Source organism: Cinclus cinclus, chromosome 3 (genome assembly GCF_963662255.1).
Source record: "Cinclus cinclus chromosome 3, bCinCin1.1, whole genome shotgun sequence".
NCBI lineage: Eukaryota > Metazoa > Chordata > Aves > Passeriformes > Cinclidae > Cinclus > Cinclus cinclus.
In genome coordinates this window covers 102001976-102025971 of record NC_085048.1, presented here as the reverse complement: position 1 = coordinate 102025971, position 23996 = coordinate 102001976, and the positions used below count along the sequence as shown (strand labels likewise).

Here is a 23996-nt window from a genome sequence, read left to right as displayed (position 1 = left end):
AGATATGAAAGTTTTAAGAGGGCTGATGTTAATAATTTTTGTTTATATTGGTCAGTAATCACTCAAGAAATGAAAATAACATCTTTTCTCTAGAAGTCTTTTTAACTGTGGTTTTGATTTCTTACACTAGATGTCAGTGCTGATAGAATAATTGTGTTCTTCTGCTTGCTTAATTTAATTCGGATATTTTAAGGGAAAATGATTTGTAATATCTTGAATTTCATTGCTGTTTGCATCCACTAAAGCAAGTTTATGAGAATGCCAGAAGATTGCTTTAGGCACAATTCCTGAAGAACCTGAGTAACTATTCTGACAAAAACACTTCTGAAAAACAATTGACAGTTGTAATGCACTGTAAAGTGATTATGTACATTAAGATTTATTGCAATTATTTTTCAGTGCATTTTTCAGCCCTCTTTTTCAACTGACAGTATATCTAGAATGTTTGACAAATTTAGCTAAAGCCATTCAAATTTATTTATTTTCTTAACTTGATATCCTTGTTATTTTAGAGATGTAAAAGATCAGTTTCTGAGAGAGACAGTATATTCTATTTTATCAGGTATAACAGTTGAGAAGGCAAACAGACTTTTGGACAGAGGTCTTTTGCTGGGCCACTTCTGCTAATTACTTCCACTGGGTATTGCAGTTGAAACACCAGTTGCAGTGATATACAATTCCTATTTATAACTGCTTCTTCTAACGTTTTTCTCTTGATTAATCACTTCTGTAGATTTATAATTGAGTGTCAGTACATGAAAATTCAATATGTTTGTTCACTTCTTTCATCTTTTTTTTAAGGAAGTTGTCTGATAACAAGGGAATGTTTACTGTTCTTGTTCGTATTACAGTATTTACCCACAGCTCCTGCCTCCTGAGCAGTGATGAGTAATATCAAGTTTAGCTCTCAGTTTTATTAGAATATGTTTTCTTATACCTAGTCTTGTATATTATGCATTTATTTCCCAAGTGTAGCAGTTACTAGCAGTGGTTGTAGTTAAAGCATCATCTATAACAATAATCTATAACAATAATCTGAAACATAATCTACAACATTTTGTCCGAAGATTTCTCCTTTGGAATTTGAGTTTGGACAGAGATTATCCAAATATTATTTGTTTTACCTTAAAAGAGACATTGTTTTTTCATACTGTATGACTGAACAGTTGCCATTATTAAGTGATGATTATTACTTTACCTAGGTAAGTTAGTCCATCTCAGCCTTGGCTTGCTGTTGTCAGAGCATGAAAAAAGTACTGAATTGGGAACTGGTGCGACTCATCTACTGTAGCTCTTTTCCTAATAGAAGCAATACTGAAAGAATCCCAGGCACCTGAGGAATGCTGAGTGCAGCCGTCAAAAGTAGATTTCAAAAGGAATAATTGTCTGCTTTCAAGTTTTTCTACCACCTGTGTTCATTTGATGAAGAAATCTCCTTTTTTGCTTGCAGATGCTATAGCTGCTTGTGATGCCTTTGTGGTGGACTGACCATTTTTAACTTTCAGTTTTTGCTAGAAAGTTGTGATCAAGAGATGCCTAATGTTACTGATTGTTTTTCATTTCAATTTCAGACTCTTTTTTTCCACTTGAAACCAGCTGAGCCATAAGAGAAGCACAACTGGGGACAATTCTTTCTGAGATCACTAACCACTGATTAAGCCAGGGTCGAATAGTTTGGTTGGCAAGGCTTGCATTTCAAAAGAGGCCCTCCTGTGTCTAGGAGTAGCCATACTGCCAAATATTTCACTGCCCTCCTCCTTCCAAGTGGAGCCCTGCATTTGTAGATTATTCAGGCCATGCTTAGCTTTAATGCATCCCTAGAGCTTGTAGGCAGTTTTCAAATGAAAGGGAGTCGGGCAGAATGGGTTGCTTTTGAAATCCTTTCTACAGCTCAGATGCCACCTGTTCAACAATTCCTCCTGGGCATATGTTCTGCTTTCCTATTAATTATCTTGTGCCAGGTAGGTGGTATAAATTCAAATCAGTGGAAGCCCCTGAAAGAAGAAGAAAAAATATGTCATACAAACTGTTTCTCCCTAAGGATCAACAGGGAAGTATTAAGAGAGAGACAAAATGTAAATTTCTATTTGGATTTGCCTATGGGATGGGAAAGAAGCATTCCAACACTAAAGAGTTTAGATGAACCTCAAATTTATATGTGCCTCACAAATGAGCTGTTTCTAATAATAATGTGATATGAAATGCTGGAACCATCTTATTCTGCTGGTGTTTTTAGCAGCATATTTAGGAGTTTATTACTTTGTGATTCTTACATTTTTGAGTGCATTGTACTGTTGTGCACCTGACTTTGCATCTTAAATGGCAACTGGGCATTAGCCATGATTCATACGGTCTTAAAAACAGGTGGCAGCACAGACTGTGGCTGTTGCAACCAGTCAAGAATGTCCATCTAACTATGCATATTCCTCTGCAAAAGTCTTTGCTGGTGTGTTGCTACTCCTGAAGTTTGTTTCTTCTCCTTGGTAGTTGTTGCGTGCTAGTATGCACAGTCCTTCTTTTTTTCTCCAATTTCATTCAATAGCATGGGTTACATGTTGATCTGGAGGAAGAAACTGACAGATTTAAAGCAATCTGTTACTTTAGAAGTAGAGATTAATATCTAGGTAAACAGAACCCTAGATAAGTGAAACGCTTAATTCTCCCATTGTCCTGTAAACATGCAAAAAATAGTAAAATAGCTTTTAAAATTAATAAATGTATTTGGTATGAGCCTAGGTATTTTTCTCTGTGATTCTCTGACTCATTCATCATCCAACTTCAGCAACAAATGAGGTAGGAGTCCTGTAGCTAATAGTCCACTGTTTTCTCAGTTCATTCCCAGAATAGTCTATGAAATTATTTACAGATCCTGTAGAAAATATGTAATCATTTGTAATATTTGTATATTTGTAATTCATATGGAAGAAAAGATGAATGAAAATAGCCTGTCTCTTTCACTTCCAGCCAAGCCTTTTCTTTTTTAGGTATCACCATGAAGAATGTGGAGTTGCTGTCTCCTAGCTGGGAGTATAATATTTCCTGCTCAGTAGCATCAGTAAAGGCAAGAGAAGTCTTGTTCTCTGCCCCAAATGGCAGTGTTGCTCTGTGTAGACTTTGTTGCCCTTTGAGAGGCTAGCGTGTGCTCACTGTGTTCACACACAGGAGACTCTGAAGCCTACTCCACTTGGGACAAATCAAATTTGCTCTGGGTGCCTAACTTCTTGAAGCAGAAGAATAGTTTTCCCTTGGACCAGGCTACCAGGGACAGAAACCAGCCTGCAGAAGATGCTCCAGCATGGAAAATAGCAGATTTGATAGTTTAAGTTTTTAAGCCACTGGAAAACAGGATTTTACAGACTAGTGTCCAGAAAGCCAAAATAGGAACCTCTGCTAACAATTAGCCAAATCCTGCAGCTTTTTCTCAGATGTCAGAAGTCGTTCTGTCTGTACAACAAAGTCTGAAGTGTCAAGGAGCAGGCATTTCAGCTTAAATTGGTAGTTGGAATTCCAGGAATGAAGGTCAAGTTTCCTGAAAAATAACTTTGAATATGCCAAGGCTTCTGATGGAAATCCTTGCAGCACATTAAACACAGAGGTGCTTTGGGGTGCCACCACAATACTAGGGATTCTGTGTATTAGTAGCCAGCTGTATGTTAGCACTGAACTTGTGTTCTGAGAGGGAAAGAGAAATAATGTAAAATGGAAAAGGTAAGGTAACCACATGAGACTAAGAACTGTTCCTATAATTTCTTTATTCTTTACAGGAAGTGCATTGTTAATTTTCCATCAGTTTAGCTTCACTGTCTTAGCAGTTGCTCATTTAAGCAGTTCTACATTCTGCATCTGCCTTTTTGACTGCCATTCATTGCAGAGAGCTATTGATGCCTCTCTGGGCTGCTGCAGGAGCACCTGCATTTTCCCAGTAAGCTGCTCACAACAAAACTGCAGTTTTATGAAGTTGCTTTTTGCAGACTATTTTAATTGGCTTTTCTTGCTTCATGAGGGTGCTATGATCTAATGGTCTGGGAAATGGGGGGGAAACTGCTTAGGAAGTTTCAGCAGTGGTGGTTTTCTTTGTGATTTTGGATAGTAGAAGTTTCTTTGTCTCAGAAGAATGAAGTGTCTTACTTCTACTAAACTTTTTGTTTTAAACACACTGAAACCAGTATAGCCAACAGTATAATGTTAATTCTTTCTTCCATTATCTAAAGGGAGAAGACACAGTAAGAGTTTGTGCCTTATCCAACATCTATATGCACAAGGAAATCTGTATCCCCTTTCATAATTGATTGCTATATAAATAATTAATTGCCTATAAAGGAAGAGCATTATTTTTAATTTTCAGTAATGTTTTATTGAAGTCCCAGGATAGTCCCAAACGTAACTTTGACATGTGCACAAATTATAAAGCATATACCTCCACTGATGGTGTGTTCCATGTCTCCTTCTCTCTTTGCAGTGCCTCCCAAATAGCATGTACTACTTTTGAGGCTAGTGATTGAAAATTACTTTTGCTATTCGACAAGCCATACCTGTGTTAAACTGAAATAAAACATGGAATAGAAATTTGATATTGTATATGCAGCTTTGTAAAAAATAAAAGTGTTTTAAACAGACACCTACTAAGAAGTGGAGCAGTTACACTGATACAATACAGAAAAAAATAGTTGTTCCTACATTGATGTGTAGGCTGTCACATCAATGAGAATCTCAGACATTTCAGAGTTGTTTTCTTGGAACGTTTTTTTGTTTTTTTGTTTTTTTTTAAACCCTGGAATTGTCTTGTCAGTCACAGTTAGACACAACCAATTTCTTTTTCAGCTGTTGGTGTTTTGTCTTATCTATTCTATTTATGATAAGTATTTTTAAGGGAGCCTATAGAACTAGAAGGGTGTTTATGTAACCTGTTGTCATCCAAAACATAGCAGGTTACATACTCAGCTGTGCTTATTTCTTCACCTTTTAAGGAAGTATTACTAGTAAACGCAAACCAGATTTCCATTTTTTGAAATATTTTTTTACTCCTCTCCTACCTCTTGTTCCTCTTGTCCATACAGTAAGTGTTTTCTCATACTTTGAAGTGAAATTTCATTGTTCCTCTTTTAGTTCTTTGAGCAATGTTATGCATAGGGAAATTTCCATTTTCAACCTTCTTATCAATAACTTCCCTAATGCTGGTATTTCTAGTGTTTCTTGACATCAGTTTCTAGTATTTTCTTTTATTGGGAGGTTGCTACGTATATGCTAGTTGTCTGGAGAACTATTGAAGTATCTGTCTATCTTCTGGATGGCAGTGCTGCATTCAAAAGTAAGGAGTGGGTCTGTGTCATCTCTTTGGTAGTTTAAGCCCTCAATGCAAGTGTGAAAAGCTCTTTTCCACAAAAATCACAGATGCGTTACCTTGTGTGCAACAAACCAGTAATTACACACTAGAGAGAGGTTGAACTTGTCAGTCTTAAACCTTAACTAGGCACTTTTACCAATGAGAGGTTTGTTTTTCTAACACCTAAACATCACTTAGAGCTTATTTGCTGCTCTCTTATTTACAGGTTAAATCTCCCTTCTTGTTGATTTTTACAGTTGGTCCATAGAAAGATTGCTTTATTATGCAGAATTTTTTCTTCTATTACACTTATGTATTTTTCCCTCTGAGTATGAAAATGTTACTGAGACGTAGTATAGAGTACACTTAACCCTGACAGTCTAATGTAACTTAATATCCTTCTCCTTCCACTACAGTCTTCCCTGAAGGATATAAAAATACCTTGTCGGCAGTGGCTGACTCATCCAATAAGAGTCTTGTTAAAGAGAGTGCATATTCAGTTTTATTTGTTGGAGGATAATGGGCTAGTGTTTCAGGTTATCCCTATTTTTGGTACTGAAGTATCAGTTAGTGCTTGAAGATATTTTAGGTGTTTAATTCCCATTTGTTTTGAAGTGGATTTGGCTGTATGAATATCTTAAAAACAAAGGGTTTAGACAGAATTCTATGGGGCGCTTACTTTTTTCCCAAGCACAACTTCCTTCTCTGTGAAAGAATATTACAGTTTTGCAGGAACTTTTTCAGCAAAAGACTTGTGGTTTCAGGCTTCTGGCCGAGTAATAATTCATCCATGAATACCATTCCCATGTCTGGAGATTTTGCCCTTATGTAAATACAGAAAACATAATTAGAACCGATAAATCCACAGTGGACCAGACAAGGACATAATCATCTTCAAAATGTCAGCTATTGTAGAATTTTTTTTAAATATTCATTTTTAATTTCTTTGAAAGTCCTGTTTACAGGATCTGGACAAATATTGGGAAAAATTTTTGTGAGAGACGAGAACTACTGAGAGATGTTGTAAAAGATGATTGATTTATTGCTTTATGTCATTATCAATCTCATGGAAAGGTGAGACATTAAAGGTGTTAGATCCAACACCATAACAGGAGAAACTGATCTAATTTTCACTTACAATGCCTTATATAAGTTTTTTAGCCAATCACATACTTCTACAAAGTTTGCTAGTGTCTTCTTATACCAGTCATTAATTGCTTTGTCTTCATGGCTTTACCACAATGCATCATTTTTCAATCAGTCATATAACACTTCATAAACTTACTTTGATGCATCTTAAAATTCTAACTAGCTTTATAACAGGTTTATTGCTAAACTTTAAAATCTTCTACTGTCTTACTTAACTTATTGCTTTGCTTACATAATACATATTTCTCTTTGCTTAAAACATGCTTCTTAAACTACAAACTTTCGTTCTTGTTTCATGTCTGTTTCACTTTAATGTTCTAATTTTCCAAGCCTTCTCCAAGGTCTTAGGTCAGACATTGTATCCATCTCTATCTCTGAGCCTGTATGCACAAGGCCTCCGGAAATTCTGTGCCTGTGTTTCCCGCAGACAAACTGTTGCTGAAGGGTTTGTTCTGAGTGTGTTTAATTCAATTATCAGATTTTCTCTATGGTACCTGAACAGACACCGCTCTAAACCCTTGACTGTCAAAGGTTGCAAGTTTATTTTTGTTTTCAGCTGTTTTTCGGTTCCCGTTGGTGTTCTTATTTTGTTGCTGTGCCCACAGAGCATAAAGAAAAATCGGAGATGGGTTATATTTCAAAACATCAAGAACATTGTTTCAACTTCTTTGTAGAAATCCAAAGTTGCTTAGACCTTTGATTATCTGAAGAAGCAGTTTGATGCTATAAGGAGTGAAATTGGTTTATTTACCTGCCCTTGGAAGCTTCTTAGCATCCTACTTAATTTGCATTCCTGTGTTCAGGCTACAGTATCAAAGCCTTATACTTTTTACTGGATAATGGCATGGTCAGCACAAGGATTTGACAAGGTGATGGATGGAGCTCTAGAGCAACATGTTCTAGTTTAAGATGTCCTGTGAGAGTCACTTTCAACCAAAATCCTTCTATAATTCTATGATAGTGGGTCAAAAAAGCTGCTGATGTGACTCATGAAAAGAGCATATTTGAATTTTCCAGAAAGTGATGTCTTTTTTTTCCAGTTGTATGTGGAGATGTTTGTTTTCAAGAATTATTTCTGGTCAAGGGAAACAATTCAAAATCCCATCTTCCAGGCATTGTACAAAGTTTGATTGCTGCAAGGAGCAAGAGAAACTACTCAGAAACTTAAAAACCCCAATCAGGATACCTGATTGTGCATTATGTTTTCCATGAAGGAATAGCATGTCCATAGTGGTCTGGGTTGTTTGCCCTTTTTTTTGTTTGCTTGTTAGCATTTTGTGTGTGTGGTTTTTCTGTTTGTTTGTTTGGGTTTTTTTTTTCCCCCAGTGGGATCCTGCTGACATTTGTGTTTCTGTGGTAACAGCTTTTTTATAAGAACTGAGAAAACCAGACTTTGAAATATTGATAAGTGAATTGATCTGCAGAATTTGATAATTTGGTAGTTATGTGCTGCAGGGATAACCTGAATTTTGGGGAAAACAGTGACTCATACTCAGGCAGACTGTCACATAACTGAGAATTATCTGTGTGAAAGATGAGAAGCATATAGTTTCAGTTTTCTGGTGTTCATTTGAATTGTTATAAGAAGGGCCCTTATAAGAAAGCACAGATCCATTTGTCTTTTTGGTTGCATATCCCGACTTTGCAAGGAAAGCTTTTTCCATTGAGAAGTGCAACTGATAATGTGGTAAGTATGAAGTAACGCTTTGGAGAAGCTGAAACGTACATTTTTGAATTGTCCAGCTGGTTTAGAGTAGTCTGCCTGCCATTTTGCCTCTGTTAGTCTTTAATTATGTAATCACCTTGCTGTCTCTTATTATTTCTTTCTCTGGTTTCAGTCAGTGGAGAGATGGCTACAAAATCCAGCATGGACTTGTGGAAGGAAGGAGGCCATAGTCTGATTGACGTTGATGGGTTCCCAAGTTACAGTCATATATAGGGAACATAACAGAAAGGCAAAGGAGATTTTTAAGGTTAACATTCTATTAACCCATGGAAATTGTATCTTACTATATCCTAAACCCAGGGAAATTTGAGAGGGTTTCCTCCTGAGGAATTTTCTTTTGGCCATTTTCCTTTAAAGTTGCTAGTCTCTTAAGACCTAAATTGATTAGCTGAATTTAAACAGTCATTAATACTCTTAATTGAAATATGCCTGGGAGAGAATTTGGTTATATTTGGTTTTATGTTTAAATCTTTGTAGTTTTGTCTAAGTGTAAGCTGCTTTACACAGTACATCTAAAAGTTTTCTCTATTAATAAAATAACACATTTAAAGTTAAATGCCATAGATTGCTTTTAGTGAAGCAATGTCAAAGTTTCAAAAATTTGGTTTCAGAAAGTAGCTTTAGTTTGCCAGAAATCTTGTTGGTCTTAATACACAAGTCACCTTGTTTCCATTAGGAAAGGATGTATTGTACATGTTAAATTCAAGGTTACTTCTGTGTCACATAGTCCTTTTTGGCAGCATTTTTGAAAGAGATTTTTCATGTGCTCCTGATTATGAAGCATTTAAATGAATATTTCAAACGTTTTTTTTTGTTTAAATGGTTAGATTTACACACATTGTGAGGTCTTCTTTAACTTCTGAAATTATGGTACTTGGTGTCCTGTATATTTCAAAGCTTAGGAATGAGAGAGAGGATCTGCTTTCCATCTGTTATGGCTGGTGATATTCACTTGCCAATCATTATAACAAATTAAAATGTACTCTATTTTACACCATATTAGTGCATTAATCCTTTATTTTGAGATCATTTGCATAGCGGAATGAATCACCTCCAGTGTATCTGTAGTCTTGAGTGCAAGAGTCAGGAGTCAGGAGAGATGTCAGGAGTCACTGAGAATTCAGGTGAGAGACAAGGCTGCCATGATGGACAGCATTTGCACACTCGTGTTTTCAAATCTCAGTAAAGTTTTAAAAATAACATAAAGCTTTTCCACTGAAGAAATAAAACTTGCTCATTTCTTACAGTATGTGAATATAACAAATGCCATGCCTCTTTTGGAGAACATCACTTCCTCTTTTATTGTTTTAGATTAGCTAACAAAAAGTATTTCCCTGCAAGTTTTTGTCAGAATGCAAAAAAGGTGACAGCTATCCAAGTTAAAGTTCAGATCAGTTAGCAGAATGCAATTGTCAGTGGTTGCTTCTTGAGCTTTGGGTAGTTTGCTTTGCATTTTTTCCCTAGAAGTGCAGCAGGTTTGCATCTTTCAAGGATGCCTTATTTTCTGTTAGTATTGGCAAAGCTGTGATATTTCTGTTTCATTGACTCAGTGGGCCCTAAATTTAAAAATATTCAAATACGGCAAAACTGCAATCTGCCAAAAATGCCCTAATGTATTGTAGTCTAGATTGCATAGTACAGTGCAAGAGATTCCTCCCTTCTGAATTTTTATTTTCAATTTTTGCTGAACATACCAACAGAAGTGATGGGAACTTTACCCTTCAGTCAATATTTGGGAAGTCTATCTTGGCTATGAAATATTATTTCAGTATTCTTGTTTTTAATTAGATATGATAATTCTTTTGACTGTGATATTAGGAACTGATGCCAGATTATAGATATCTCAGTGTAGGTTGCTTTTATTTAATTTATTTTTAAAGGACACTTCCCTTTGATTCATATGGTGCCTATTTCCTCTGACTATATTTCTGGATTTATACTCTTGTCATCTTGTCCTTTCCCCTTATTTTGTGTTTATCCTCTTTTTCAACCTACCTTTTTAAAGACGCTGTGATCTTGTTTGGCATCTGTATGTGTGATTCATTATTGTGTATAATTGAAATTGAGGTCATTGTACTGCAATTAAAGCTGAAGCATTTGGTGTCCTCTTATGTTGTCCTTTAAAGCAGTTTAATTACTGTACTGGGCCGTTGCAAGTTAGAATGATTTGTTCATTTTCCTTTCATTATTAAAATTGTGAAATGAACTGTAGTTTCATTACATGTAATATAAGGACATGGGCATTTCCTGTGTATCTCCTGGCTTTCAATCATTTTACTAGAAATTATTCCATTTAGAAAATTCAAACCAATTGACAGTATACATGTATAATTATACAGTTTTTATATCTGTATTTTTATATGCTTATCTTGCATAGTATTAATGATAGAATTGGAGTATATTTTTAGATGAGATCTATTTCACGGGAGTTAGAATAAAGGGAAGACATTTTCTTAAGTTCAGTTTCCCCAGCTGTGTTTACCTATTACAAAAGAATAGTATCAAAAATCCTAATCACTTTATGATGGAAAACGTGTTGCTAGTGCTATTTATGTCAGCTTAACACACCAATTATTTTATGCTTTGGGTACGCAAAATCAAACTGATAGTTTCTAAAGGGCACTTTATCCTGCCTTTTTGTAACATCCTCAAATGTTTGCCTTGAGATCAAATGGAATATATTTTTTATGATTTCTGACCTTTTAATAGGCCTTTAATTCACATTAAAAGTGTCACCTAAGTGGCAGCTTATATTTTCTTTAACTGACCTAGTACAACCTAACACATAATGTCTGGGAAAGAAGGTAAGGTGATTATACCTTCAACCGTTTCCAGAAAAGTAGTTATAAACTCTGTTCTCAAAATAAAACAAATGAAAAATAATTTGCTAAAATTTTACTCTGGAACTAAGCTTTTAAAGCTAAATGCAAATGTTAAGTTCAGAACTGTTGCTCTGACTTATGTTTGTTATGCTGAAGTGAATTGTGGAAAGAATCAAAAACTTGACTGATACTGCCTTCTGGACAGCTTGTATTTGCTGGACTATTGAGGAAAATTTAATTTGCTTTTCTTGAGAAGACCTCCTTGTAATGGTGTCGTTTTTCTGCCATGTCTTCCAAAATCATAGTCATAACTCCCTGTAAATTTCTTGGATTTTAAATAGTCATTTCCTATTTAATGAATATCATGTTGTCTGTAGTCTGTGATTTTTTTTCTTGAGCTGGCTGATCCTGGTTTTTCTGCTCAGTGTGTGCTGGATCAAGTTCTATGTAACAGTGATCCCTGCTAGAAAAAGCATGGGACTGGTTCTCATCTTGGTGGATGTTGATGGAGCAATTGACCCTGGGATGTATAAGAAAATATTTCCTTATTTATGTGTTGTGGAAGTAAGGATATAAACATAAGAAAAATGTTTATACAGAGGATGTGATGGAAGCAGTGGTATAGGAGGGGAGGGAGGTTTGTAGTTGTATGGGTTTTAGGGAGGTAGTCCTGGAGCACATTTTATGGGTTTAATCATGTTTAATGGTTTCTTTATATGCATTAAGGGGTGAAGTTTGCTGTATTAAAGCTAATCTTTCTAGCAGAGCATCTGAGAAAGGATTGTGTGGGTCTAACGATAACAGAAGAGTCATTGATGGTAAATAGTTTGCAATGCAAAGGAGTTAATACACTGTGGAAGAGGAGGAGGAGGGCATGAGACTTTACTGTCATGAGACAGTACGTCTGCATGAAAGACACATGAATCTGGAAGGATCAGATAGATATTGTGTGCAGTGCGTGGAAAGGAGAGGTGTACATGGTGCTGGCAAAACTGTATATACACTGGGAACGCGGTGTGGAAGTCAGCAAAGAAGACCTTGAGAAAGGATGTGCTAAATGCTGGGATGTGGTGGGCCTCATCATCTCCTGGGGGGAAATGCTTGGAGTTTGGTGTAGTATAACCACAATAAGAAGAATAGATACCACTGCTGGCAATATCAGTGAATAAGGGTTGGAGAAAGAAAATTATTATTTCATCTGAATGTCGATAGTGACTCAAAGGGCATGAGTATAAACTGGCTATTACCAAGTTCAGACCAAATATTTTAAATAATTTTACATTATATAATGGATGAGAGCCTGAGTGTAATCTAACTTGTTATGGTGTTTGGGCACAGTATTTGTGACACAGGAGGTCACTTTTCAGTTGTTTCTCCTCAGGTAGGAGAAATGTTGCTGGCATTTCAAGCAGAGGTAAAATTCCTCAAGTTTTCTTTAATTACAGAACCAGTCAAATCAGTTTTCTTGTGTTTTGTGGGGCTTACTGGCAGCTTTACTGATTTTTTGCTACACTTGCCTCTTAATACTGTGAGTGCAACTTCAGTAGTTGACTGTCATCTTTCTAAATACAATAATTAGCATGCAGTGCAGTTGAAAATTCAGAGGAGTAGTCAATCTGTTTATGTAGCATTTTGAGAAGAATTATATCTAGAGTTTTTCCAATAATTTATGTAAACAGAAGTCTATCTGAAGTATATTCCTCTTATATCCTGCTATTTTTAATCTATTCAAAACCTGCATTAGGACTATACCACTCAAATGATGGGAATAAACTAGGTAGCTATATAAGCTAGGTAGGTGAGTTATGGTTTATTCAGCTGCACTCAATTTTGGAGTATAAAACAGGGCAAGCAGATAGCAATCCTTCTCCGGAAAACACCCTGTGCTTTCTGTGCCGGTGATTCTTTAAGTTAGGGAGCCCCAGGCAATGGATACCCTGTGCCTTTGTCCACAAGTACCTCTCTTCCTTTTCTCACCTTTTTTCCAGGAAATTTCTTGCAGCCATGTAAATTATTAGTGTCTGCAGTGTCCTTGTATATAGCAAGGGGTTCGTTGCTTTTTGGTTTTGAACTCTTGATGATCAATTTTCTTTTCTACTTCCTCATATAAGAAACATCAAGTGAGCACTGCTTGTTTGGGAATTTCCCCCATTGGGTTTTTTTTGCACATTCATCACAGTCCTGCCCACACTTTTGTCTCATTTTCTCTTTTTGTGGACAGGTTAACTCTGGAAAATCAAACAGTGTAACCCTCTTAAAGCGCTGGGAGCTGGCTGGGAATTGGGTTTGCCTATATTACCATATATTCTTTGCTGTAATTAAGCAGTACAGCCTTCATCTTCCTGTGCTTGTCTAGAACTGCTGCAGTGGATTTTAAGTAATCTAATTTTCTGTACTCCTGTGATGGTGCATATATAAATTTCTGACTTCAGTGAGAGAAGTTTTGGATTTTCTTCCATGCCGATTATGGCATGACCAGCTGAGGCTGCTTCCCCCTATTTCCTCTCTGTTTGCATTGTCTCTTTAATGCCATGTATCTGCTGGGTTTGGAAATCAACTCTTTCAGGAACAGTTTGACTTCTTTTGGGACTTTTCTTTCTATCACTGTTAGAGAACAAAGTAATAAAGATTTATTGTTGGTGATTTTTCTGTGATTTTATTTTGGGGAAAATGTGCACATTTTGGCATTTGGAGGCATCCTTGAAGAAGCATTTGAATTTGGAATTAAATTTTAAGCTGAATGATTAAAGTTCAAGAGTTACTCCAGGTATCTGATTAAGATTCAGGTTGTTTTTATTTTCAGATACAATTTACTAAACCTTATTTACAATCTACATTAAACTAAAAAATATTGTAGCTAATCACAGCTACTGCTGTGATTCTGCTACATTTCTTATAAAATTTCCATTAACAGGATGCATTCTGTGTGTGAATGGTAGTTGTTTGCAAAATATAACTCTAGAAACTCAATTAATTTCTATTCCTTCATTTTAGATCTGAATAAAAAAGTAATGCATCTGTTTTAAATCACAATTATATATGATTAATTTCTTATTATAGTAAAAATGTGTTGAATATTGAAAGACTGGAAAATAAAAAACCATACTGTTTCTCTATTCTTAATTATTTGTGAGCTATTTTTCTCACCCAGTGATAATTTTTTTTTGTCTCCTGGGATATTTATTTTTTCCTCCATCACTGACATTGGTTAATGCTTTGTTGTGCAAAATTTCCACAAGAAAATTGTGGAGAAGATATTCAGCTTTTAATCTTTTATCAATTCCTTTGGGCCAAAGGTGCTAGAAGTAATTGGTCACCAGTCCTCAGGGTCTTGTCTTCATCCTTGTCTTATGGGAACTTTATAAATTATGTATAACAGTAGATGCTACTCAGTAAATATCTAATATGTGATAGGTATTTTTGACTGTAATTGCTTTTTCACTTGAAAAATTAATTAAGCTGTGTTTTTTAGGTTTATGATGTGTGACTCTTTTATCATAAAAATGGATTTCTGGGTGCATTGTGACCGTTTGATCTGCACATGAATCGCAGCTTTTTGTTTTTTTTTTTTTCCTGAATGCTGGAGAACTTTTTAATTCATCCATGACCAGAGTAACTTTTCCCAGTTTTGTTTTGTTTTTTTAATGCGTGTCATCATCTCATCTTGTACAGATATATCCATACTTGGAATTTTTAGACAGTATCAATATTGACAACATTTTTTTTCTGCAGGAAAATGAGATTTTACATCTACTTTCTCCTTCAGACTTGCAAGTATAGGGGGGCAGTTGTGCAGTAGTGCAGAAAGTTCTGCAGAAGTGATGGATGTGGACGTCCTGTGCCTGGTGTGCCAGAAACCTTGGGAGCATCAATCAGAAAATATTAAGAATGAAAGCAAAAGGGAGGATGTGCCTTGTCTAAAAGAAATCATGCAAGACTGCAGGTGCACAGATGTGGTTATGTAATGTGGTTATTGCCTGAGCAGTAAAGAATTTTACCCAAAGCTGTAAGACAATATAAACTGAGCTATGTAATCAATAAATTGACTTCAGCATCAGCACCTTGTGGAGTCCCTTCTCTCAATTGCTGGCATGCAAGTTGCTTTACTTGGGAGAATACATAAAGCAATCTGTATGTTGTTTTTTCTTGCAAACAGTGTGGTGTCTTTTTGGCTTTGGAGAAGGCATTTGATGACTTGAAAAAGGAGTAGTCACACAACTGTCAAAAACTTTTTTCCATTTTTATTAGCACCAGGAGAAAAGCGTGCTCCTTGTAATACACAGGAATACTTACTTGCTGACATTGCCTCTGCTTCATGGATTGCCAGGGCTTAGCTCTTTTACCTAGAAAAACACATTTGTCTTGAAAGATTGTGTGTGTTTGCACATTCACAATCTCTGCTGTTGTTATCTTCCAGGCCTAAGAGACAATAGGAAAACTGAACTTTCAAAATACTAAAACTTATTTCAAAACTAAAATGATTTTTTTGTTTATTGCATAGTCTCTTGTGTACTACACCATATATTACCATACATCCAAGGCTGAAATCTTCCACTTGAAGTCCTCCTGAATGATGATTAAATGTATGGATGGCTGTGCAATGTGGCCCAAAGGAATTCTGAAGAATTGAAATTATGTGCTGTGAATATTTCTTACTTTTATTTGCTACTGGCAATGCTTCTCTTACATTGCATAGTATTTCAACTGCTTAGGTTTACTGAATTGTTAGGAGTCTGGGGTTTTATTATGCAAGGTTCTGCTTATTTAAAGGACTGCTGAAAAGTTTTTGGTTTTCTGTTTTTCTTCATTCTGTACTGAATGCTGAGGAGTTTGAAATTCTCCTTACTGTTGTGAAAGATGGCACATAGCTTGCTTTTAGACAATGTTGCTTTATTACACTCTGGATTGATGTTCTTTCTCTGCTGTAATTCAGCTGTTTGGTTTCCTTCAAATAACTCCTTCGCAGATTTCCTCAACAGCAAGCCTGGAATGCTTAACAAATGTAAAGTCACATTTAAAATGTAAAATCAAAAAAATTGTTAAAAGTTGCTCTTTCTTTAATTTGATATTACAGAGAAGATGTTACATTAAATGTGGTTTAGAAAGAGAGGGAAGAGGGGTATTTCTTGCACATCCTAATAAATGGACTTTTGTCCTTTATAGGAACAAACTTTGGCTCTGAGGAAAGAAGGGATAGGTGTTGTATTAGATTCTGAACTGCCTCATCTCATTGGCATTGATGATGATCTTCTCAGTACTGGTATCATCTTGTACCACTTGAAGGTAAATGCACATCTGTGTTTCCATAGCCTTTATATGCCTTGAGGTTTTTTCATTAGAAAAATTGCAGTACTGATTTGCTATCTATATATAGTGCTATTACATTACTATGGCAAGAAAAGCTCGCTATGCTTCTCTGCTGTAGTAAGAAAAGCTCTTAAGAGGTTGGAAATTATGAAATGCAAATATCTGTTTAGGTTTATCCTGTGAGTCAACTGATTAACCAGATACAGGTGTTTCATAGTTTTGTCTATGTGTATTGGTTTGTTATTCATGTAGTTATAAAGCTTGACCTTAAAATCTAATTCTAGATTGTCTCCAAACTACAAAGGACCTACAGTGGTTCTGCACTGGACAGTTGAAACTTGAATTTGCTTACAGTATTGTAAAAGAAAATGCTACATGATTCCTTTTTTTCATGTATGTTTAAATATATGTTTCATTCAGGTTACCCTGAGAAAGTGGAAGGATAAATTATATTCTTGTCGGGGGGGATAAGGAGATCCCAACTGGAAATAATGTCTGTTTCTCTCTTAATTAGGAGGGCCAAACATATGTTGGCCAAGAAGATGCTATAACAGAACAGGATATTGGTATGGAATTTGGCATTCTTATATTTTTTCTTCTTCCAGTATCCTACTATATGTTCTAATCTTCCTATGTTTTTCTTCCCTTTTTAAGTTAGTTGTTCTGTGTTTTGTATATTGTAATTATAGAAAATCTGAAAGCTGAATTGCATGGAATTAGCTTCAAAGAGCATGACTTCTAGCATAGCTTGTGGGCTTTAAGTATATTCATATACTTGTTACTAATTTATTTCTTATTTCTCTTGAAATAGCATCCTGTAAAAATATGTTCTTTTTTATATAGCACCTGTTAAAATTATTGCAAAATCATTCTCTTAACCTTTGTATAATGACAGCATTGTTATACTGTTATGCATAAGATAGTCTTGGAACTTCAGATTTGAGTTTAAAAAATTTCTGAGAATCAGTAAGAATCTACTGGTTTTCCTATTGCTTTCTTACCAGCACAACTAACTGCCAGATCTGGACTGTTCTATCACATAAGCTTTACATAAGTTCCTGGAAGACAGTTTTATTAAGTAAGCTACATCCTTTAATTCTTGGGTGTGAATTAGTGTCACATAACTGAATTTGGTATATTTTCATGGGTCAAAAGTTGCCTGGATTTAAATTACTCTGATAAATTCCATGAAACTACCAAACTTGTGATGCCTTGTGTTATTGAACCATACACATTATCACATGATATGAAGAAAAAATGGTATGTAGTATAACTGATTGATAAAAGCCCTGAATGTCATAGGACATAAGAACTTTACCTCAGCTATCCTTTTGTCTACAATAGCATCTTATATCCTGTCTTTTAAGATTTAAGTATGGTTGCCTTAAGGTCTGCACTTTTTCATTATTTCCTCATGAAACTGGTCAAGGAATCTCTTTCTACAAATATGTGAATTGTATGTTTCTGGTTTTTATTGGACAGAAAGGAGCATTTGCTAGCCAAGCATCAAAGCACAGGAATAAAGAACATCACACACACACACACAAAAAAAAAAACAACCAAAAAAAAAAAAAAAAAACAACCCTCAAAACGAACCCAGCACACTTCTTTCCACTGGACTAAAACAATAAATATTTAAGGCATGCAGGATGTGATGAAGGAAGAAAATTGTCTAGGACATTATCCAGAATAGAGAAAAAATACACTCTCCGATATGCAGTGCAATGTGTTCTTAATAAATTATTATTAGCATGTTAATCTTACTAGTTGAGGAGTCTAGTTATGTTACCTTATTTCTTTGTGTTTAGTTCTTCACGGTCTTGATCTGGAAAGAGAGCATTGCATCTTTGAAAATATCAATGGTACTGTGAACCTCATCCCACTGAATGGAGCGCAGTGTTCTGTGAATGGTATTCAGATTACAGAACCCACACACCTCAACCAAGGTATTACCTAGCCTAATGTCATTTTTCAGGCAGCCTCTTTGCTTCTTCCTGGCAACAACACTGAAAAAAGTCTGCACGTATATAAAGGAATTATTGTTTAATTAGTTTTAATTTCACATCTTCTCAACTACAGTTCAGTGCCCTGAGCTCGGCAACTTCTTTTGTCTCTCCTAAGTACTGGTCGTTATATTTTCTTAGCAACAATATGGGAGAAAATTCTTGAAAGAGAAAGAAACAAAAGGAAAAATTCTGAACCCAAGCAACTCCATAATCTTGGTTATGATTTGATAGTTACCCTCTGATTCTGTTCATTTTTACACAAAGTGAACTCCATTGCCAGATTGCTGTAACGTTAAGAATATAGGTCTCTACAGGACTAAAATAATGTCAGAGACACCCCTGCCCCTCTCGCCAAGTTTCAGGTTGGTCCTGCTTAATACTACTGCCAAATTCTCTTGTACAGGAGATTGAGCTGGACTATCTGTTTCCTGCAGCTATAGAAAATTACAAAAAGGGGAAGGGTAGCACATAGGAGGTTTAGAGAATTACAATTTTAATGTAAAAGCTTTAAAATCTGGAAATTAAAAAGCATCCGGGACAGCTGGGAACAAAGATACTTTGTTTTGGTCTGGAAATGATTGAGGGACAAGTGAGCTGGCGAGTACTGCAGGAGAGCTTCACTATGCTTAATCTCCCAGGAGCACCCAGAATATCTTCCCATTTAGCAAGGAGCTGTAAAAGACCTGTTTAGGAGTGAGGCTGTGAGGCAGCTCAGCTGCTGAAAAACAACCTCACATTACTTCCCTGAAAAGAGGCTTTCAGTGTAGGCTTAGGCTAACTAAAGAACACAGTTAAGTTAAGCAAGGGGAGTTTTGCATCCTTTCTGAGCTCTAACAAATGCTTCTATAAAGGCTGCTTGCAGAAAGCAAGGGGTTTTAGTGTAGAGAGATGACATTAACTCTATTTTATTTTTTTTAGAGTGTCTAATTCTTCATGCAAAATGACAGGCATATGTGCTTGTTTCTATTACAAATGGGGAAAAAAGCCACGCCCAACACCCTTGGTCGTAGTTTGAGTAAATCTAATGATTAAATTCTTATCAGCAGAAACATTGACATTAATAGCAAATAACACTGTAAACAATAACAATTGAGTTGTGATTAATAATTTTTACTTTATCCTGCTGCATTTTACAGGCAGAAAATGTTCAGTGTGCCTCAGAAGAAAGGAGAAGTTTGCATGCTCTTTCCCTCTTTCCCTCTTTCAGATGCATATTACAACTTGATTTTTGTACTGCTAAAAGTGGAAACATGACTTTTTTCCCTCACGAATTTCTTCAGACAAAAATTTGCAACTCAAAGGAGAAAGGGTTGCTAGGGTTGTTGAACTGTATAAAACAGCTGCCTAAGCTGACCTTTTGTGTGTAAGGAGTCTTGAGTTTGAGAGGAAGGTGGCAACCGTGACATTAAGTGTGAAAAACGATTAAATCACTAGTTTAAGGACTCGTTCGCAATCCATTTATCCCAGCTGTGATATCATTTAGTTTCACAGCATGAATTCCCAGGGTCCTTAAATACCCACTTTTAGGTAATGATGATTAACTGCTGATATATTTAAATGTTTCCGTTCATCATTAATTGCTGTTCATTTGAAAATGTGTGTTAAGTTTTTAGACCATCATGGAGTTTAAAAATAATAAGAGACATGGTAATTATTTGCCACTTCCTTCTATGGATTTCTTCGATCATTTGTGAATTCTGGCTAATGTGGTGTTTTTTAAGTGTAACTGAACTAACAGTATTTTTTTAGTCATAAGAAAGAACATATGGTAGGATTTCTGAAGGTAACTGAGTTATTATTCATAATTACAGTTTGTCATTTACCTTCAATATATCCTCACCTTAGAACAAGTTTTCTTTGGGCCAAACTGTTAACCATTCTGTACTTAAAAGAGATATCTAGGAGTTATTCAAATGACATATCACTTAGGACTGACTCTCATGTGCTTTGTGTTAAGTCTCTCTCTCATGTCTTCCATAAAATTTATGAAGTTAGGGACACATATCTGTAACTATTAATTCTGAAAATGTAATTAATTTATTTACATTGCTTACACCTAGTGAAGTGATCACAAATGCTTGCAATTAATTATTTTTATATTCACTTGAAAGTAACTGAAGGAATTTCATACAGATTTATGAAAGGTAGTTATTTTTGAGATTTGACTGAGGTAAACTGCAAACATGACCCAAAAATGAGGTATTGTGTAGAAAGCAAGAAGAGATTGTAGTGCTTTTTCCCATTTATTTGCCGAGACTGGATCATCTAATTTGAACAGATTAAGCTAATTTTAAGAGAAGCATTCCTTGCTAAGGACATTATATATCAGATGGTAAGAATTTGTAGAGATGAGTTTAAATACAGTTTTTTCATACTGTGAGTGTAATGGAGTCCTTTTTCTTTTTAAAAATGCTGTGTACCAACTGACAGAAAAATGCTTTATTCTGAGGTGGTGAATTTGGGAGACTTCCATGTTATGACAGTAGTGAGACATCACTGACAATATACTTCGTAGGGAAGTATTAGTCTTGGTACCATTGTCTTTAAAATATGATAAGGATTGCTCAGAATCTCTTTATTTGTGACCTATACCTTAACTGATTAAATACAGTAATAGATGTGCATTAAGCAGTATGAATTATTCAAGGTTCTTCCATCGGAAAGTAGATGATGGGTATTAATATCTAATAATGCTGTTTTGAATAACAATAAACTTCAGTGTTCCACAAGGAGAAGAAAAGTTACAGTACAAATAATGAAAATCTGGAGCTTTTAGTGCAGTGGGATTCAAACCTGACCAGCAATCAGTAGCAGGTGGAGAAGTTTGTTCTTGGTCACATTTATGGATGTTCTATTAAATCTGCATCTGCTGGTGGCTTCCAAAGTTCACCGTTGAAGAGTATATAGATCAAATTGGGGTAGCTGCTCTCTCTCCCTGTGTTTATTCTTTAACTGAACTCCATGAACATGATTGACCTTGAGTCAGTCATATTCATGCAGTGTGTGAACATATCTGGGTTTTGTTTTTGTTTAAGTAGGAAGAGGAAGGAATACACTGTATGCATCAGTTAAGGTACTGTGACTATGCATGGTTATACATTTGTCAAAATGCATTTTCATTTTGTTCTTGCTTAATGGAAGTCTTTGCTTATATGTTGCATGTCTGAAAAATTACATGGTACTTTTAGCTGCAGAATGTTGTCAGTTAGTGGTGTCTAATTTTCTCATCAGGTGCTGTTATATTACTTGGAAGAACCAACATGTTTCGCTTTAACCACCCTAAAGAAGCTGCTAAGCTAAGGGAGAAAAGAAAGGTGAGACTAAATCGGTGTTTGGTAAATTTAAACCTTTTCGCAATTTCATTTCTAATATAGATATGTGTCTTGGGGTGACTTTATGATGCTTGTATATCCCAAACTGTCTGTTCTGTTGGTGTTGGATATTGAGTTCTGTAGCTTTAAGGCTGGTTCCAGGAGTGAAGGGGGAGAGAAAGGTGCAGAGTTTATCAGAGACTGCACTTCCTCCCCTGCATCCTTCACACAGACTGTGTTGTCTGCAGTGGACAGCAGGAGAGAGTTCTCCTTTGCTTTTGGTTGGTTTTCCTGGCTAGCTGAGGCAAAGAGGTTCCCAGGACTGTGGTTTTTTTCCTTTTTCTTGGAATTGTTCAAACCTGTTCTGTACTCAAAACCCAGACAAGCACTAGGAGCTCACACCTGTGGCCCACCAGGCCTGGCTTGCTTGACTCTGTTTCCTAGAGGGACCCCATTCAGAGGTTTCCTCCCAGATTTGCCCTAAACAACATGCCTTGATTGTTGTATGATGCCTTTTTTCATTTGCTTCATGTACTTTAGATAATATTTCATCAAAGTAAGAGTTTGTAAGGCTTGTCTAATTCTTTCATTTTGTGGTTTGCTGTTAGAGTGGACTGCTGTCTTCCTTCAGTTTGTCTATGACTGATCTTTCTAAATCTTGTGAGAATCTGTCAGCAGTTATGCTTTATAATCCAGGGTGAGTATATTCTAAAATACAGTTGTTATAATTCCAACAATTCTTCATTTTAGCTGTTTGAAATGTTCCAGAAGCATTATGACTAAAGCAGTTCAGCAAAATAATGACATGGCAAATTTTATGTTTGTATTTTCTTCAGATTTACAAGTTAACTATTTTTTCCTGAGAAAAATGCATTTTGAACTGAAAATTAAGGTTTCTTGAATTAATATAATATTAATATAAGCATAAAAAGGCTGAGAAGTGATTGTCTTATGTTCTCTGCCACTACCTCTGAGTAAGTGGCCAAATTAAAATGCAAGAATACAAGAAAAAAGTTTTATTATGCCATTACAATGACACAGAATGCTTAAGGTAGAGAAGCTGTTTTTAGTTATTTTTCCGCTGTTCCTAAAGCAACTTACAGAGAACTGATGGTGTTTTGTTCTAATTTTTTTTCCATAGCAAGGGCCTGTATTTTGAGTATGAGGCAATTTAACTACCTGTGTGCTTTTGAAAAATTGACTGTAAATTGAATTATATCCTTGGAGAGTGCAGCTTTATTCTCAAGTTTTACTTGGGAATCTGTCTTTATCCTTTAGAATTTAGGAAGATTGGACAGGTGGTGGTACTAACTTCTGGATAAACAATGTCTGAAATACAGGTAGTATGTTTAATTACTCTGCTTCAAATGTGACTGTTACTCTTGCTACTGAGCTACTTATAAAAATCTCAAGATGGTGAACTGGTTGCTAATAAATTGCATTCTGTTTTCAGACAGGGATGATAAAGAAGATTTTAAAAAGCTTAGTATAAGTATGCTTTTCTATTTCTTCAGCTTTTCAGATAATTGAATCTAAAAACTTTCAATGACAGTTGCTAGTGTTATGTTTTCTGTGAGCTGGGGAAAGTTCCTGGCTGTTGTTACCTTTGGTTATTGGTGAGCTATCCTGGGCTTTTCCCTGACTGATAATGTTTTTGTGCTATAATATTGTTATGAATACTTGCATTATACTGGATAGTACTGTCCTTAACTTTGCAGTCACTATAGAGTAGGACAGATTGTTTTGCCATTGCCTCACTGGTCTCTCAGATTTACAGCAAAATATAATGGCTTAGACAAGGCCCAGTTGAAGGTGTGCTATAAAAATTGTTTCCCAGCTGAAGCAGCCTAATTGTCTTCAGATATTACCAAATCCCTGTTTTACAGAAAAGATTTTTCCTGTAAAACCTACTTACTAATAAAATAAAAAAGAGAATCTGCAGAGTTACTTGATTGTCTCTGATGGAGTAGATTGCAAGTTCTTATTTTTTTTCCTTTTCAGTTTGCTTCTTGCCTTACTTTTCTGAAAAACAAACAGTATGGATAATATTAGATTGTCAATGTATGCAGCAATTTTTTGAAACAGTGCCATTTTTCCCATTTAACACTTCTTGTGAATTTTCCTTTCTTGGGTGTGATTGTGAGAGTACTCTTGCTCTTGAAATTGAGAATAAGATTAGGTGCAATACTCACAAAATTCCTGAACCATTTATGCTTGTGTTTTATTAAACTAAAAACTATAAGCAGAGGGTTAATTAGTAATATTCTCCCACTAGTCTGCATTCAGTTAATATTTGTGAACTATCCTGGAGGAATAGATATTTTTTCCTGCTTAATTTGAACACAAGAAAGG

The 23996-nt window shown here is 35.6% G+C and overlaps 1 protein-coding gene across 1 annotated transcript in view; it reads left to right on the top strand.

The window, feature by feature from the left end:
• The window catches only part of KIF16B (kinesin family member 16B), a 134180-nt gene that overhangs the window by 34752 nt on the left and 75432 nt on the right, over nt 1-23996 (top strand). The window contains exons 14-18 of the mRNA XM_062489051.1: nt 16184-16303; nt 16842-16893; nt 18136-18273; nt 21565-21647; nt 22253-22341. Of these exons, the coding sequence (XP_062345035.1) occupies nt 16184-16303; nt 16842-16893; nt 18136-18273; nt 21565-21647; nt 22253-22341 (482 nt within the window). The remainder of the gene's footprint in view (nt 1-16183; nt 16304-16841; nt 16894-18135; nt 18274-21564; nt 21648-22252; nt 22342-23996) is intronic.